The sequence below is a fragment of the Ixodes scapularis genome, unplaced genomic scaffold (assembly GCF_016920785.2).
Source record: "Ixodes scapularis isolate PalLabHiFi unplaced genomic scaffold, ASM1692078v2 PGA_scaffold0__279_contigs__length_252992795, whole genome shotgun sequence".
In the NCBI taxonomy this organism is placed as follows: domain Eukaryota; kingdom Metazoa; phylum Arthropoda; class Arachnida; order Ixodida; family Ixodidae; genus Ixodes; species Ixodes scapularis.
In genome coordinates, this window is record NW_024609835.1 from 52,549,839 (window position 1) to 52,566,718 (window position 16,880).

Genomic DNA, 16,880 nt, shown 5'->3' on the forward strand with positions numbered 1-16,880 from the left:
TGTGACCGTTCCTCTACTAGCCCCACTTCACCTCAGGCCGAGTGGACCGTAGGCCTCGCCCCCGATACAGCCTCTAACGACCATCCTTCAGCGCCTCTCGCCACCCTGCATCACCTGCTGTGGGAGTGCTCAGCAAGACGACAGGAGAGGGAGGCTGCACTAGCCAAGCTCAGCGCAGCGAGTCGACCGAAGACGCTCGAGGCTTGGACGACACCGGCAGGCCCCAATGAAGCAAGGAAGCTTGTCTTCGACTCGCTGATGGCTTACATCGGAACGGCTGGTGTAGCCGGCCTCATATAATTCTTCATCCTCCTCCCCTCCTTCCCCCCCCCCCCCCCCCTATCCCTCTCCCCTTCCCCTTCGTGGCAAGGCATGCCACCGGCCGCGTCGTACCCTCCTATACCTAAATAAAACGTTTTCAACAACAGCTTTTTATCTGGCCTCTCATTCACCACATGTATCTGTGGTGAGAATGAAGTTTGTATTGTATTGTATACCATAATGCATAAAAGATATGGCTGAACGTCTAAATAAATTAATACGCTTAAAATATGTTTTTTGTATTTTTTCATTTTTGGTCAGGATCTTTTTTTTTTTTTTAAACTGGAAGTCTCTATTGGTAGCCCTCAAACTAGCACCAGCGTCAAGCACTGGTTCCCTATATAAATGTACATACATTTATAGGACCATATACATACTAGAAAGCACAGGTCAATTTCATGTATGACTATGGTTTTCTATCATACTTTCCCTGTTAGGTTTCACATAAATGTCCTTGTTTTATTACAATGGTTTTTAATGTATTAGTTATCAATATTTGCCAGAGGGCTCTAACCTCGGTTTCTTAATCATTAATATTTTTCCGAAGGACATTTAAGACGTGATACAGCACTCCACTTTCTTACAAATCGCGGACAATATGAAATCATATCGCAGAGTACGATGCTTACATGACTGCACCTTGTTACAAATCAACATAGAAGCCATCAGTCAGTGGTTAAAAAATGCGGATGATCAGAAACGTAAGAACCGAACGGGCGCGTTTTCATATCACCATACTTGTGCCTGCTGCAAGAGTGCATTCCCAGGCGTTTGAAGTCTTCCTAGAATTTTCTGATTTAGTGGTTTTTTAAAACGCCCAGCAATTTTAAAATAATATGTTTATTTTTACTAGAAGAAAAGCTAACTCATTTTGGTAAGTTAACCGATTTACTGTGACGATCAGCACCCTATCTTATGTCCCTCTGGCCGTATAACTCACCTGCATAGACCGCATTATTGTAGCTTTCTTGGTTCATAGCCCGCAGTCTGCAGTTATAAATTAGACCACTGCATGGAACTGCAAAAAAATGTATTTGGCGGCTGAAGATCACGCATCGAGATTCACCTGTAGTGTTATTTATCTATTCATTATTGGTGTCAAACCGCTGTAGCCTATCGAATACCAGATAATGTTTTCGGTTTCAGTTAAGGTTTCCGGAAAAACAAATCATTCTGTTTCGAATAATTTACGGTTTGGGTTTTGGTTTTTATGTTAATAATTGAAAATATCGCCGCGCAAAAATATTGTTATATTTTAACCACCCGGCACAATACAGGGGTGAATCCTCAAGGCTCCAGAATAGTTTTGTTGAGTTGTTATACGATATCGGAGGGTTGGAAATATATCAAAACTTCCTATCACGACTTCCCTGCCAGCGGAAGCCCTAGTAAAAGCATGTGAATTTTCAAGTTACAGATCGCGAAGAAGCTCGCTACTTATAAAGTGTTGCGCTAAGAACACGCTGCAACGATAGGACTTCTTTCTGCCCGGCGAGTGACTTTATTCATTCTGGTTGCTTTAGCCATACGACTGAAAATGTGAACTGCGCGCTGCCCCTCCGTCCTGAGGAATTAGACACAACATCTACAATCTCCCTGAGTCTGCAGTATTTCTTTATTATAAGCACGTTTAAATACATTTTACGTTTAATTTATGGCCTGTCAGCTCACGTCCAATAAATGCCTGCGGCTGATGAAACCGCATGGTCGCCGGCAAGGCACGTGAAGCAGGAGAGAAGCGATCAATGGTTTGCGCGGATTATTGCAACACGTGCGCGCTTAATCACACCTCCTTTCATTGGACTTTAGACAAACACGGCTCATTGAACTCAGAACGGCGCTGGCTCGTAACGGGAAAAAAAACATGTTTTCTTTTTTAATGCGCGGCGGTGATCAGCATTTAAAAAAGTTGCGTAGTCTATCGGCTGACAAATTGCACCCACTTTGCCGTACACACAGTAGACTCGAAGCAGGTGCAGTACGCTTTTCTGCAGCGATGTACCTTCGATATAAGTGCAGTAGATTTTGGCGATCTGCGCGTCACCACTCACGTTTAAGAACTGCATTCCAAATGTCTTCTGACTTGCTTATAGTAAGAACGTCTGAAAGCAAGAGCTCATCATCTTTGTATTGTTACACTTCCAATCTTTGATACAGGTAAAAACGAGGTGTTTGGTGCGGTTCAAATAGGGTTCTGTTTGTTTGGGTAACTACCGATAAACCCCATAAATTAACATCCGAGTCAGTTTTATTAAAATCGGAGAAAACCGGAAAACCCCAGATTTGCGCTTTCCTTGACAGAGAAAAACCTAAGGTGACCGGAAAAAAATAATCTTCAACTAAAAGTTTATTTTGCGCTTATCTCAAACACAGCAAGACTGAACTGTCCGCGAGGCTACTTCTTTCCTTGGAAACCCGACCCCTCATCTCGCTTCCTTTATCAATTAGTACCGGCACGTTTTTCGAACATTCTCGGCAGGGGCATGTTCTCCGGAGGCTGTCCCATGCCAGTGTTCTGTTTCTTCGACATAAAGTCCGATAAACACCGATTCGTTTGTCCGACACCAAAAATTGATACCGAATCTGCTGGGAAAATAAACCCCGAAACAACACTCCCGAATTCGAAATAAAAAAAAAGGAAACCCCGAAAAGGCGGAACCCAATTATAAACGCCGAGCATCCATGTCGCAACACGGTTCCACTACACTACACTACACTACACTACACTACACTACACTACACTACACTACACTGCGCACGCACGCACGCACGCACGCAGGCACGCACGCACGGCAAAATAATTTCGCGAGTGGCCCTCTTTCTATGCCTCCCTTCAACCGTCACCTCGTCAAAGGCCGGCTGACACGTGCAGTCTCTGTAAAGCAAAGGGAGGAGTCCCCCCACCGTGGCCCTCAACGAGTAAGCAAGAGAGGTCCACTCGCGAAATTATTGAGGCTTTTTATATTTCGTGCCTTGGAGAAAGATGTGTGAGTGAGCCGTCGGTTGCCTTAAATTTGTTGGTTGTGGGGATATTTATACAGCGTGTAATTGGTCAGCCATTAAAGTTGCGACGAGTCACACGCTGTAGATGAGCAATTTAGCCAGTGCAGTACAACTAGCCTGGGGTCTTTAACGTGCACTACGCAGTAGTGATACACGACCGCACGCCGGTACGATGCTAACCAGATCGAACCGGGCAGGGGTGGGGCTCGAACCCAGGATCCCTGGGTTCTGCAGCGCGAGCTTTCGCTCCACGCGCGTCGAGCTGGGTGTGCGCATTAGCCCGCCCGGTCACTGATCCTCCCGTCGGTTGCCTTATGTGATAAGGAGCTGTCCTTTTTGCGCCAGACCATGATTGGCATGCATGGTTGCGTCGAGTGAACCTATTTTAATGACACGTGCCTTATGAAGGGCGTATTGTTTGATTACACGCTGTGTTATCTGGTACTGACATATATGTTCTCATTTCCTTTCCAAATAAAACATTTCAGTTGCGAGTACAGCTGTTATCCTGTCGTGTCTGTTCCTTTCATCGTCCTCGTTTTTTGAAGCTGTTACACCCACCATGTCAAACTTCTACCAACTCACCCAGTTCAACACGTTGTTATTATTTTTATGTTTACTATATTTTTAATTGTTTGTAAAGATTGCTCATTTTACAACCTCAGTACATACAATTTTTACAAGAGCTTTGTCTTTCTTTATTTTTTATGGATAAAAAAACAGCACCTGTAATGCATTATTGCGAGGGACACAAAGTATAGTAATAAAAAAACAAGAAACCACAGTCTAGTGGCACACCATGTCTGCCAGTAATGAGTTCCATTAAATGGTGGTTCGCGCAAAGAAATAATGTTTCAGAATATGTGATTTGGAGGAATATGACTGGATCTTGCAACAATGGTCTTATCGAGAGGAAGGGTATTGTGGCGAGTGCAGAAACGATGCCACATGCATTCTTGTTTGGTTACAATAAATTTAGTAAAACAGTTTATAGCGGAAATCTGTACACCCTTCATTTAAAAGTTTCAAGCCCAGTTCCTTTTTTCTTTTTGGTTCTGCTGAGTAAACTATTGTACCTCCTCAGGAGAAACTGAGCAGCAACAGATTGAACGCGTTCAAGCACACTGACGCGAGCCTTGTAAACCGGATCCCGGAAAGGGACCGCTGCTCAAACCAAAAGGCTGCTCTGGCATGCGAGAACCAAGGCCACTGAAATGCGTTATCAGTTTACATGGCAAAGGGGTGGTAAGGTTTTTGTTAGAAAGAAATCAGGTGACCGACCTATCGGCATCAAAAATGAGAGAGATCTCGCCAAAATCATTTAAGGGTGTTATGCTCGTCTAATGTGTTTAGGATGTAGAATTAACCATGGCGCTTCAGGGCATGAAGGATGCTTACTATGACGTGACATCTTTCCGAAGCTGTATAAATAAAAACTGCCCGAATCGTAACATGCTTAAACTGTTTCACCTAAATGCACGTAGTCTGCGTAATAAATTTGATGATGTCTGTCTATATCTGGACTCCCTTTGTTGTACTTTGGTATCCTAGCTTCCACTGAGACATGATATTCTGGCGAAAAATAGATAGCTCAATTTGATGGTTACAAGTGTGAAGCGAATTGTCGCGATTCTCGTCGCGGGGGCGGAGTTTCTTTGTATTTCCAGAGTAAAACGTCGTACCACGTACTATCTGAATTTACGTGCGTAAACGTTGATTTCTATTCTTTGGTTACGATGTGTGGAAGTGTCATAATTGCTGTAATTTATCGACGCCATCCGGTGTGTAAATGTTTTTCTAAACTTTTTGGAAGAGTTACTACACTACGTTATCTCAGCAAATATGCAAATAGCATTAACAGGTGACCTATATATTAATCTGCTAAGGAACGAATCTATAAAAATGAGTGTTTTAGAAATTGTTAAATTAAATGGATGCGAGAATATTATTAATGTCCCAAATCGTACAGCCGAATGTCCGAAAACCTTGATCGATATCTGCATCACAAACTGCCAAAGCTCTGATGTTTTCGCTGGAGTACTAACGCAAATCTGAGTGACCATTTGCCCATCTTTCGTTTTCTTCCTAAGAAGAATTCACAACATAATTGTTCCACCACCAAGAATAGAGTATTTTGTAGGAATATAAATCAAAATACTTTAAAATGCTTCTACAGCCTCGTCTCCTTAAAAAAAACATGGAATGACATATTAAATGAACCAAATCCAGGAAAAGCCTACGATTCTTTCATAAGAAAATTACAAGAATACTACGATAAAGCGTTTACATTACTTGAAGCAAGAAAAAACAAAAAGTCATTAAAACCTTTGGTTACACGCGAACTCTACAAACGAATAGTAGCGCGGGACAAAATCTTTGCCAAATTTATCAAAACTAAGGATAAGAGTTTACTGAGTGACTATAAAAATATAGGAACAAACTTGCAATGGATATATTAAAAAAAACCAAAATAACATTTTATGAAAATGCATTTTAAAAATATAGGGAACCCTACTAAAAATTGGGAACACTATGAAAAAATTAATGCCGATAAATCATGTTGCTATTCCAGAAGAGTTAGAAATTGACGGCTACATATAAGCCGGGAGCTCGTTGGCGAACAAGTTTGATGAATATGTTTTTTCGCCTGGTGCCAGCGGATTGCCAGAAGAATTTTCGAATTATCACTCTACCGACCAGCAGCATATGACAAACTAAATGTTTCTTCATCCCACTGATGAATTAGAAATACATAGCATAATAATGTCGTTTAAAAATAGCTGTGCATGCGGTGATGACGGTATTAAGACTATTCCTATCAAGGCGTTAATAGACTTAGTGTAACCCATTTTATTTTATATATGTAATCAAATTATTGTTTCGGATATTGTTCCAAATAAATTGAAAATTGCAGAAGTCTGCATTATCCACAAAGGTGGTACATTTAAAAATCTCAATAACTATAAACCCATATTTGTATTGCCTCAAGATTGTATAACTACTCTGCAAGCAATAAACTGTTAACTGATCATCCGCTTGGTTTTCAGAAGGAAAGATAAACTGAATCTGCCCTGGTGCAGATTAAAGACAAAATAATTTCAAATATAGAAAACTATGATATTACAATTGAAATATTCTTAGACTTTAAAAAGGCGTTTGATTCAATTAAGCACCAAATTCTACTACAAAAAGTGGAGTCATTTGGAATTAGAGGGAATGCGCTGGAAATTATTCGTAGTTATTTATCATCCCGTTTTCGATATAGAGCACTACATGGTTTTTAAGTCAGAGTTGGCACCCATTAGATATACGGTGTTCCACAAGGCTCGATTCTTGGGCCTTTATTATTTCTTTTATATATAAACGACATTGTAACTATACCTCAATCACGCGATATTATTTTATATGCTGATGATTTGAACGTCTTTTTTTTTTTGCAAGTAGAGACCTGCTTCACCTCGAACAAGTCTCCAATAACTGACTGGAAAATTTACTTGTGTGGTTAAAATATAATCAATTGCTTCTAAACGCCAGTAAAACAAAATATATTATTTTTAGATCAAAGAATAAACCCGTTTCCTACGACTTAAATATTCTTTTCGAAAAATTACAAATTGAGCGCGTTAGAACACACAAATATTTAGGTGTCTTGTTTGAAGAAACACTCAATTGGACTCCCCACATTGAGAAAATGAGAATCTGTATATCAAGAGCTATAGGGTCATTAAATAAACTACGGAAATATTTACCAAAGTGGTTAAAGTTACAACTGTACCATACACTTAATTATTCACGACTGCAATATTGTATAAGAGTATGGGGTACAACTACAAAGACAAATATCAGCAAATTATTTATACTGCAAAAAAAAACCGTTAGATTTATTGGAAACTTTCAGAAATATGATCACTGAATGCCAGTTTTTCGGGACTATAAGATATTGACTGTAGAGCAAATTATGACCCTAAAAATATCAATCAATATTTTTAACAAGATCAGACAGAATCAATCACTACTTTTAACACGTACCCCAAAACTCCGGAAACTACAGTCTACGACGCAGTCATTACGTAAAAAGCAAAGCTCGAAAAAATTATGGCTTCCAGCAACTTTCATATATAATTCCAGACACATTGAATACACACCCTACAATAACTCAAGTGGTGCAAAACAACGTTTCATTTCGGACATTCAAAGATAACCTTGTAACATATATTTTAAGTCTCTCATGATCTGAAGTTCATATCCCGGCTTTTGAGTTGCATTCATTTATATTTTATACATATGCCCGTTGGCAAGAGAATTCATTTCAGTGTTTGCTTAGTTTTCTGATGAGTGCTGTAAAAACATTAGGGCTGGGGTCCCGTCAGAAATCTACTTTTATCCCAGCCCCCCAGACTTCTCTTTTGTCTGAACTAAAGACTACATACAGACATACATACGTTATGAAACTCTTCTTGATTATCAAACATTTGCTTACATAGAGTGGTTGTACATTAAACACTGTCTTTGAATGGTAAAACGCTCTTCCAAAAGTCACACTCGGACCGGAAAATGCCTTTCTTGGGACTGTAACTTTCGACACTAAGGTCCATAAACTGTTCTTCGTCCTGGAACCTTGGCCAGGGTACGGCTTCTAGCGTCTGTGGGATCCTGTAAAGAGCCAAGGGAGCAGATAGAATGTAAAACGTTTCGTTCAAAATAAAAAAGTAGAGACTGGATAGATATATTTATACACATCAAACTATATTACTTAGCTTCGGTCTAGCTTAGGTCGTTTTACTATGAATTCGCTGCTCACATGTAGAGTCATGGTCAAAAGAAATAAGAACTAAGCGGTGACCAAATGGAGAGCCGTATATTGAGAGAGTCTGGTCAATGGGAGGAAGCTGTGGGAGCCGAGGTGGAGCAGGGAGAGCGGCGCCGAAGCCAGCGCCGCATATTCTCCCCGTGATGAACTTGCGAAGTAAGAATGAGCTAGGATGACCTTGAAAAATTCGCGTAGCGCGGCGCAGGTATTTTTTTTTTTTTTTTTTGTTTCTGGATGAGGCTTAGAGTACATGAATTTATAATTGTAAGAGATTGGTGAAAAAGGGGAGTTTGAAGGTGCTGAGTGCGTTTACTGAGCCAACAAAAGTGATATTGACGAGAAACATTTCCTGAAACAAGAGGCGAAACTGCGAATGTGGGTGCGCGTTCGAGGTTTGGGTCAAAATTCCCCCGGAGTCGAATCCGCGGTTTCTACCATCCAATCTCTCGTAACCGCGGCCAGGAGTGCACTCAAAAGAAAGATGGAACGCTTTTTGAATGTCACCGTGCAGACAACGTCAAGTGCGTTGCCCTTTCAGTTAGGAAGAGTCGCCAATTTGAACTGTAGAATGCTGAAATGAAATACTTGAATACGTCCTTAGCTAGAAATTGCGATTGAAGGGTATTTGTTGCGCCGATTTCCTCCGTTAAGGGAATATATGTGGCTATAGTGTTTGGTCAGAAGAGCTTTCAATTATCGCGCCCAAGATCATTGCAGTACTTTCGGCCAGCGACATGGCCGTATTTCCGTCCTACTCTTACCAATTAACGATCAAACTCTTTACTTACATGTCTCTGAGTGAATAATACCTAAGGTGCCACCCACATAGCGGTGAATGTGGGCAGTGTTTAAAAAAAGAGACAGACTTATTTATTGATTTGTCGCGACATATTTTATCATTCTTATTCACCGCCAACGGCGCTGCCTTTACGCTGTGTTTTTGGGTGGTTGGCTTCAAAAATGACGCCGCTCCTTCATAGGAATTCGTGGCACGGCTGCAAGTTACCGTACAGCCGCAGGAGCAGCTTATTTTATTTACAAATTTTATTTAAGCTTTTGATTGAAACCGTTCTAATTTCATTTAGAGGAGGCGTAGTTCTCTAATATTCCACTGGCACTGTGGCCAGTGTGCTATCAATACAATGATTTATTGCAATATAAAACCACCTTCGTTGACTTAAACAGGAAACACACATTAAAATCACTCTGCACTGCAGATGAAAATGCTAAAATTTGCATGTCGCATTTCCACGCGATCCTGGCGGTCCTTTGAATTTGAAAAAGAGCAATTCAAGGGTGTGCCTGCCATCATAATGGCGAGTGTCGCGCCACGTGGAGCCAAGAGTGAAGATAATTCCACAGCGGGAGTCAGTGATAATATTTCCGGTGAAGTGCTAGCGAGTTCGGCTAGAGTCTTCTTCAGGCTCAGAAATGCATGTACTTCGCCGTTCGTATTACTGTGACAATGACTGTACCATTTCCAGCTGATTCATGCAAAACACGGACATATCAGGACAGTGAAGCACGTTCCGAACCGACACGTAGTTCACATTCATGCGCCGGAACATGGATGACCGTTTCCGGTTCTGCCGTTTTTACGTGTTTCGGTTCAAGTATTCAGAGTCCCAATATTTTAAATTATTCGGGCGCCCATATTGTGACGTAGGCGCCCATATTCCGGGTGTGGCCAGTCCCGGAGCGCGCTTCCTTCCCGCCGGTGATCACGTGCTTTTCGCGTGCTTGACCAACGAACGCAGTCTACGATGCCGGCAACGCCGGTGTCGCCGAGCGCGGAGTTGACCGGGTGCACTGCGCCGGTCACGTCCCTCTCGTCGTAAATTTATTTCTGCATCCGCATTTGTGCGCGGTACTTTCTGTGTGATGACGTGAGAATTGGAGTGTTGCTCCGCCAACGACTGCTCAACGTTTCCGCGCGTGGTCTAGCCGAGCGTGTAGACCAAGTATGCCCGTCGACACCGGAGGAAGGTTTATCGGCGCCGCTTCTTTGTTCGTCAAGCTGCGTCGCAGACTGGCGGTAGTGTGAGCTTCCCTCGCGATGGTTTCTGTGGGGCGGCGTGAAAATGCTTTGCTCACCACATGCTCGAAGGACGCCACCACAGTGCTGCCTCACCGAACTCCGTCAACTCCTCTGCTGGCGTCATTAAATGAAGGATGCCCACTGAAACGACGCCTTTTAGAAGCATTTATTCGCTTGTGAACTGTGGTCGTCATGCCAAATCTCGTAGTTTGTGATCAGTCGCGTGGTAAATCAGGTTAGCGATGCTTGCCTCGTCCTACCATTGTCGCACATTGAGGCTTCGCGGGACGGAAGGCCGAAGACTCGTCAAGCTGCGTCTGTGCGGCGTTTTTCCAGTCTCTCTCCGTCATGCACTTGACGGAAAATAAAACATTATTAGAATTATTATATTAGTATTAAGTAAAATATGTGCTTTGCCGTCACCATCTTAGTTTCGACGACATGAAATAAAAGCGTTTTCTTCGCTCTTCTCCGTTTGATGCGAAGTAGTGAAGGTACCTTTGCTCCCACGCGACGATGTCGCTACGCTCGATGGGCAGCGAGCTTCGCGCCTGGAACCGATCGACGTTGCCGTTGTCGTCACGTCGGGGAGCAGACGACGGGCTATATTCTCGACAGCGGAGGCACTTGTAGCGGCCGCATTACACCCGTGGCCGTGAAGTACCTCCGCCCGCCTCCGCATCGATACGTATTTTCTCCCCCCCTCGCCCCTATTCTGAATACGCTCATGTCTTCAGGATGGCCGTGCAACCCAATGCGCAAATGTTTTCACTCTATGCATATTTTCCACAGGGGCGCAGCATTCTTGCACGTCGCTAATTCTGGTATGCGTTAAAACATCATTCTGATGTCTCCACGCCACTCCAAGGTTTTCACGAAGAATGCGTGATTGTCACAGATTCTTATGTTGCCTCACATATATTTTCTAGCATATTACATGTTGAAATGTCTTATTATTTATTCGTCCCGCAAGTCAGATATAAAACCCACGTGACTAAGAACTAAAAGAAACAAAAACGTCTATACGTGCGCCGGAAGACGTATTTCTTTTTACGTGTCCCGGCGCAGGTATTTGTAATACGTGTCGGTTTGGACCGCGCTGAAGTGTGACATACATAGTTGTTTTTTTCGTCTTGCATGACAAAGTTGTATTGTTTCACTTATCTGAAACATGATTTCAGTTAGGTTCTAGTCATGCGAATACAGGCTATATTAGACAGTTAAAGTTTTTTTGAGTATTTGTGGTGCTTTTTTTTCAAGTTGAGAGCAAATGTTCTTGGACATGAAGATACTCCCACGGTCCTCAATTGCGATAGATGTTATTTCGATATTAAGCAGCCTTCAGAAAGGTTTTATACTTCCTCTTCTCCTCCCTTTCCCCCCATGCATACACACACACACAAAAAAAAAAACAGGGTTAGAGTTAATTGTTACAGGCGGTGCAGATGACTACTATCATATGGAATTACATTTGATAACTAAGCAGAGTCATGTCTATTGATGCGTAGGTTGACAGCGTAAATTTAGTATAAAGAAGGACCAAATGATTGTGGCTTTTCATAAAAAAATGCTCCTTACAAAATATGTTCGACAAGAAACACAAAATATGCTTTAACTCAGGTTCTTCCTTAAACAAACATGGTCCGGACCATGTTTGTTTAAGGAATGCAATGCTTGGTTTTTGCTCCCGCCTAATGGATCACATTAAAATACTGGCGACAAATATTAGAAAAAAATATCCTGACACAAGGGCCTCGCCACCGCATGCTCCCTTGCATTTGTTCATGAACCTCTGACACTGAAACTTTAATAAAAACGAAGCGAAGTTCAACGCATTTTAACTTCCTTATAATGAATGCATTACTTGAAAACAGACCACTTAGTTTAAATTTTTATTTACGGCGTTTTAACCGGGCACAACACTACGGACTTTTCCTTTTGGATTACCAATCAATGCCATTTCGGCCTACGCCACTCACCCTGTTTTGCTGAATGTTGAGATGATGTGTATCAGATTTTCCGCAGCTTTGACGTCGTCTGCTGTAAAGTTGTCTGCCACCTTATACATTGAACCCAGGCTGAAGAAGATGTCATCTCCATGTGTAGTGCGAACCCATTTCGGCCAATCGCCAAAGGATGGTCTCACTCCCAGTTTATACATATAGATAGAGTTGTTCAAGCGCTGAAGGCCTTTAGAAAATTCCACCATAGGGCAGCTGAAATGAAGATCTCCAATGATATCAGCACCTGCCTGCACGGCCCGCCTCCCGCCGTTTTCGTCAATGTTGGAAAAATAACGATTTAGTATAGGCCTCGTGTTTCCTTGGGCAGTCCCGGTGAGAAAAATTCTAAGAAATAGCTTCATAGTAGTTTTAGTAATTCCTTGAGAGGTTGACAAATCGAGATAACGCCCGACAAAATAGTATAAAAAGAAATCTCCTTCTGCTTCTGTCACTCCGCCAAGCAGGTCTACGGCAGGTAAGTGACCGGCTTCAAGCGCTGCAAGAGGACCCTCTGGCAGATATGCCTCGCCAAACAGAGGGAAAAATGCGTCGAGACCACCCGAACTAAAACCTTCAGTCGCGTCAATAATCTCCGAAGCGTTCTTTGACCGGAGACATTGAATAACATTTTCTGGTGTGGTCTTGAGCGTCTGATTTTCAGTCTCACAACCGAGGGCATCGGCGAGTTTCCTAGCAACACTGCGTGCCTTCTCGTCATCGCTGAGCACCACTCTCGTGAAAGGGCTTCCACTTTGCATGATGGCGCGATGAAAGAGACCTCTGCTTATAGGAGACAGGAGGTGCAGTCCAATGGAGATAGATCCAGCACTCTGTCCCATTAATGTGATCTTGTTGGGGTCTCCTCCAAAGGATTTGATGTTGTCCTTCACCCAGCGTATGGCCAATGCTTGGTCGTAGAGCCCCATGTTCCCATTCACATCTTCAAGACTTGTCCTCAGGAAGCCAAAAGCGCCGAGTCTGTACGCAATGGCGACGGTGATCAGATCTCCACGCACACTCAACTCGGTTGTGTCGGTGATGTTCATTGATATTCCCCCATAGGTAAACGCCCCGCCGTGTATGTATACGACGACAGGCATCTGGGTGCAATTTGAGATGGGAACAAACACGTTCAAGAACAGGCAGTCTTCACTCACGCTATTTTCTGTATTCACCTGATAGAACTTGGTGAGATGAACACTGGGCTGTGAGCACATCTTCGGTAGAGACGTCGCGTTGTAGACATAGTTCCAAGGCTGCTTCGGCTCCGGCTTCTTGAATCGGAGATCTCCTACGGGGGCCTCCGCGAAAGGAATGCCTAAAAATGCTCGCACCTGTCCTGTTGTCGTTCGCAGCAAAGTGCCTCGGACGAGTCCAGATTTGGTTGTCACAATATCCTGACCAGTGTTTTGGGAACAAGCGAGGAAGATCTGGGCGAGACAAAACACCACAAGTGCTGTGATTTTCATGACCTGCGATAAAAAAGAGACAACCAAACGCAATGCATTCAAAAACGCAGGGCGACGTCAACTTTCAGCCGTATAAGAAAATTATTGTGGCGCGTCACGCCATTACGAAGACGATAACATTACCGTTTCAGTAGTAGATTTACGTTTATTTACAAAATAAACTTTGTTAAAGTCAGATACAACAAAGTTAAGAATTCGCCCGAAACTTCTCCCTCACCCTAATTACCACCGGCTAGTGTTCCTTCGCAATTTTCAGACAGTCCGCTACCGAGGCGCACTCTGCGTTGACGTGTGTGGGGCTCGGTGCATACTACTCACTATCAAGAAGGACAAAGCAGACTGGGCGCAGAAAAATATGTCTTTACCTAAACAGGAAAGACATTTGCGCGCCCCGGGTAGCGCAAATGTCTTTCTCTACCGGAAACTCACATATCAAATAACTCGACATGGCGACTGCTTTCCCTGGTTTGTCCTCGAAGCGACCATATGCCGTATAGTTAATGTGTGTCGGTGTTTATTTAAAGCATTCTTACTTAACCTGTATCCGACTATAGTGTTAAGTCGGTGGCGGCCGGTTCCCAAGTGCTTCAGATCCTGGACGCGCTCGTTCATGCGACATAAGCCACTGTTGGGTAAAGTGCATTTAAAATTATTTGAAGTGAAGCACAAAGTAAATAAGAGGTTATTTACTTTAAGCAGTAAACACACCGGGAGCAATTTGCTGGAAGTATAGTAGTATTAATACAATGTACTTTCAAAGTAGTATGAATACAATGTACTTTCAAAGTAGTATAGATACAATGTGCTTTCAAAGTAGTATAAATACAATGTACTTTCAAAGTAGTATAAATACAATGTACTTTCAAAGTAGTATAAAAAAATGTACTTTCAAAGTATTATAAATACAATGTACTTTCAAAGTAGTATAAATAAATTGTACTTTCAAAGTAAATTACAAGTACTTTTCAACGCAATCTTTCAAGTGCCCTTCCATCCCCTATACAGTTTTTTTCTTTCTAAACTGGGATGCCTTGTTTCGGGGGGTAATCGGGGATTCATCAGTTATTTTCAGAAATGGCGCCAGATTCAGAAGTTCCTCCGAATTCTGAGTTTTTCGCCGCTTGCACTGGCTCGCACCCAAGAGAGATAAACGTACTAGGAGAGAGTATGTTGTCAGCCCCGTAGTTTCAGCAAGAAATCCTCTCGTGGAAGAGTGTCAGCCCCTAATATATTTAGCATCCTCGCTTGCGCTGACCGAGTCATAACTTAAAAGTAGCGAGAGTTCAATAGGGGGGGGGGGGGGGGCTGCCGAAAAGCTGCCCCCAGTACAAACGGAGCGATGTGTTGTCTGTGTGCGTTTCTGGTGAGAGTAGAATACCTTAATCAGTACCATTTCAGATCTGACGAAACATAATTTTAGAGCGCAGCTCTTAGGCGCCCGTTTCCTGCTTGAGCGGCGTCGCTGTCGGCGTAACCGCGCGTTGCATTATGGGACATTCCCAAAATGACATAACACGTAGCGTCACACGGCGCCTAAATTTAGCAGGAATATTTCCCCGCTAAATTTGGCGGGGAAATTTTTCCGCTATATTTAGTGGGGAAATTCGCTCGCTAAATTTAGCAAGAAATGTGCCGCTATATTTAGCGGAGAAATTTCCTCACTAAAGTTAGAGGTAAAAACTCCCCGCTAAATTTAGCGGAAAATTTCCCGCTAAATTTATCAGAACGAGTTCCCCGCTAAATTTAGCGGAACAATTTCTCCGCTAAATTGTTCCCCGCTAAATCTAGCGGAAAAAAAAGTGTTCGCCAAATTTCACGGAACGATTTCCCCGCCAAATTTAGCGGAAAAATATTCCCTCTAAATTTAGTGGAAAACTTTCCTCGCTAAATTTGTCGGAAAAATATGTCCGCTAAGTACAGTGGAAACATTTCACAGTCAAATTTAGCGGAAAAAATTTCCCGCTAAAGTTAGCAAAAAAAATTTTTTTAGCGGAAAAATGTCTCCGCTAAATTTAGCGGGAAATTTAGAAGAGGAGGAGGGGAGGGAGAGGAGGGGCATATCCGCCCCTCCCTCCGCTCCCCTTCCCTCTTCCTCCTCAATAGCTGGTCTCTAATTCGGCGTTACAGAGAATTAAAACGTCTTTAATTTTTTTAATACAAATTTAACATGACCAAATTTCTAACATGTACATGAAGTCGGGAGTTGTGCTTTCAACGGAACATACCAGAAAAGATACTCCAAATAAAGCACTCCAAATAAAGCAAAGATACTCCAAATAAAGCACTCAGGGATTGTACTTCGAGTAAAGTACAAAACTTCAAATCCTACTTGAAGTAATACTTTAAGTGCATCGTACCATAAAGTACTTCCCAACACTGGATGTGGCCATCGTCATTTCCTTGTCAATATACCATATTTCCCTTGTAAGGTGAGAACATATTATTTCATTTTATACTACATGAAATTACGAGGCAACGAAAAACGCTTCGCTGTTTAACGATAGACGGCGCCGAACAATTTAGGAAAAGACTCATTTGCTGAGTGGACTTAATTGTACGGGAATACTCTATATGCGTGCAATACATGATGGCAATCCTTCTAATTATCCTGCCAAGTCTGGTGGATTTCTCGGTCCAAGCGCTGTACGACTTGCTTTCGTGGCCTGAAACCTGTTCACGCACTCGAGTTTGACTGTTAAAATACCAATTTATAGGCTCTAATGACGGCTTACAACCGGCAGCCCAGCAGTGCAGTTTATCGTAAGCCGTCACAAGAGGCTTAAAAACCGGTCAGTCGTTCGTCGTCAAACTCGAACGGGCCTTTAGGTTTATACTAAGTTACACTCGCTGGAAACGTATTCTACGTTAAATGTTTGTGCAAAAGATATAACTTTGCGCTTGGTACAAAAAAAGAAAAATATCCCACAGAAATTCGGCATGTGGACAAATTCGCCGTTGCTGAGTAGGGCTAAGAAAAGACTCATTAAGATAAATTAATACCACGGTCCAGGCACCTAGCCAGGATTTTGTTGGGGGGGGGGGGGGGGGGCGCCCATGACAAAATGCTGTATGAGGGGGAGGGGGGAGAGGAGGTCCCAGCAAAATGGAAGATTTCTGGGGGGGGGAGGGGGCCCGGGCCCCATGGGCCCCCCCTCCTGGCTACGTGCCTGCCACGGCCTTGAACACTGCGTACCTCCTTCAACATATCAACAAATCAGGGCCGTCTGAGTTACGTT

General features: G+C 42.8%; 1 protein-coding gene across 1 annotated transcript; it reads right to left on the bottom strand.

Moving 5' to 3' along the window:
• Positions 1 to 7,820: 7,820 nt before the first annotated feature.
• Positions 7,821 to 13,644, bottom strand: LOC8040143 (acetylcholinesterase). The gene is made up of 2 exons (XM_002413973.5): positions 12,152 to 13,644; positions 7,821 to 7,977 (listed from the first exon to the last, which is right to left on the bottom strand). Exons 1-2 carry the CDS (start codon positions 13,642 to 13,644, stop codon positions 7,821 to 7,823), a joined length of 1,650 nt encoding a protein of 549 aa, XP_002414018.5.
• Between the last annotated feature and the right edge of the window lie 3,236 nt (positions 13,645 to 16,880).

Coding starts and splice junctions, on each gene's coding strand:
- LOC8040143 (XM_002413973.5), bottom strand. CDS start 13,644: ATGAAAATCACAGCACTTGTGGTGTTTTGTCTCGCCCAGATCTTCCTC. Junction 7,978..12,151: donor TCAACATTCAGCAAAACAGG/GTGAGTGGCGTA, acceptor GGCTCTTTACAG/GATCCCACAGACGCTAGAAG.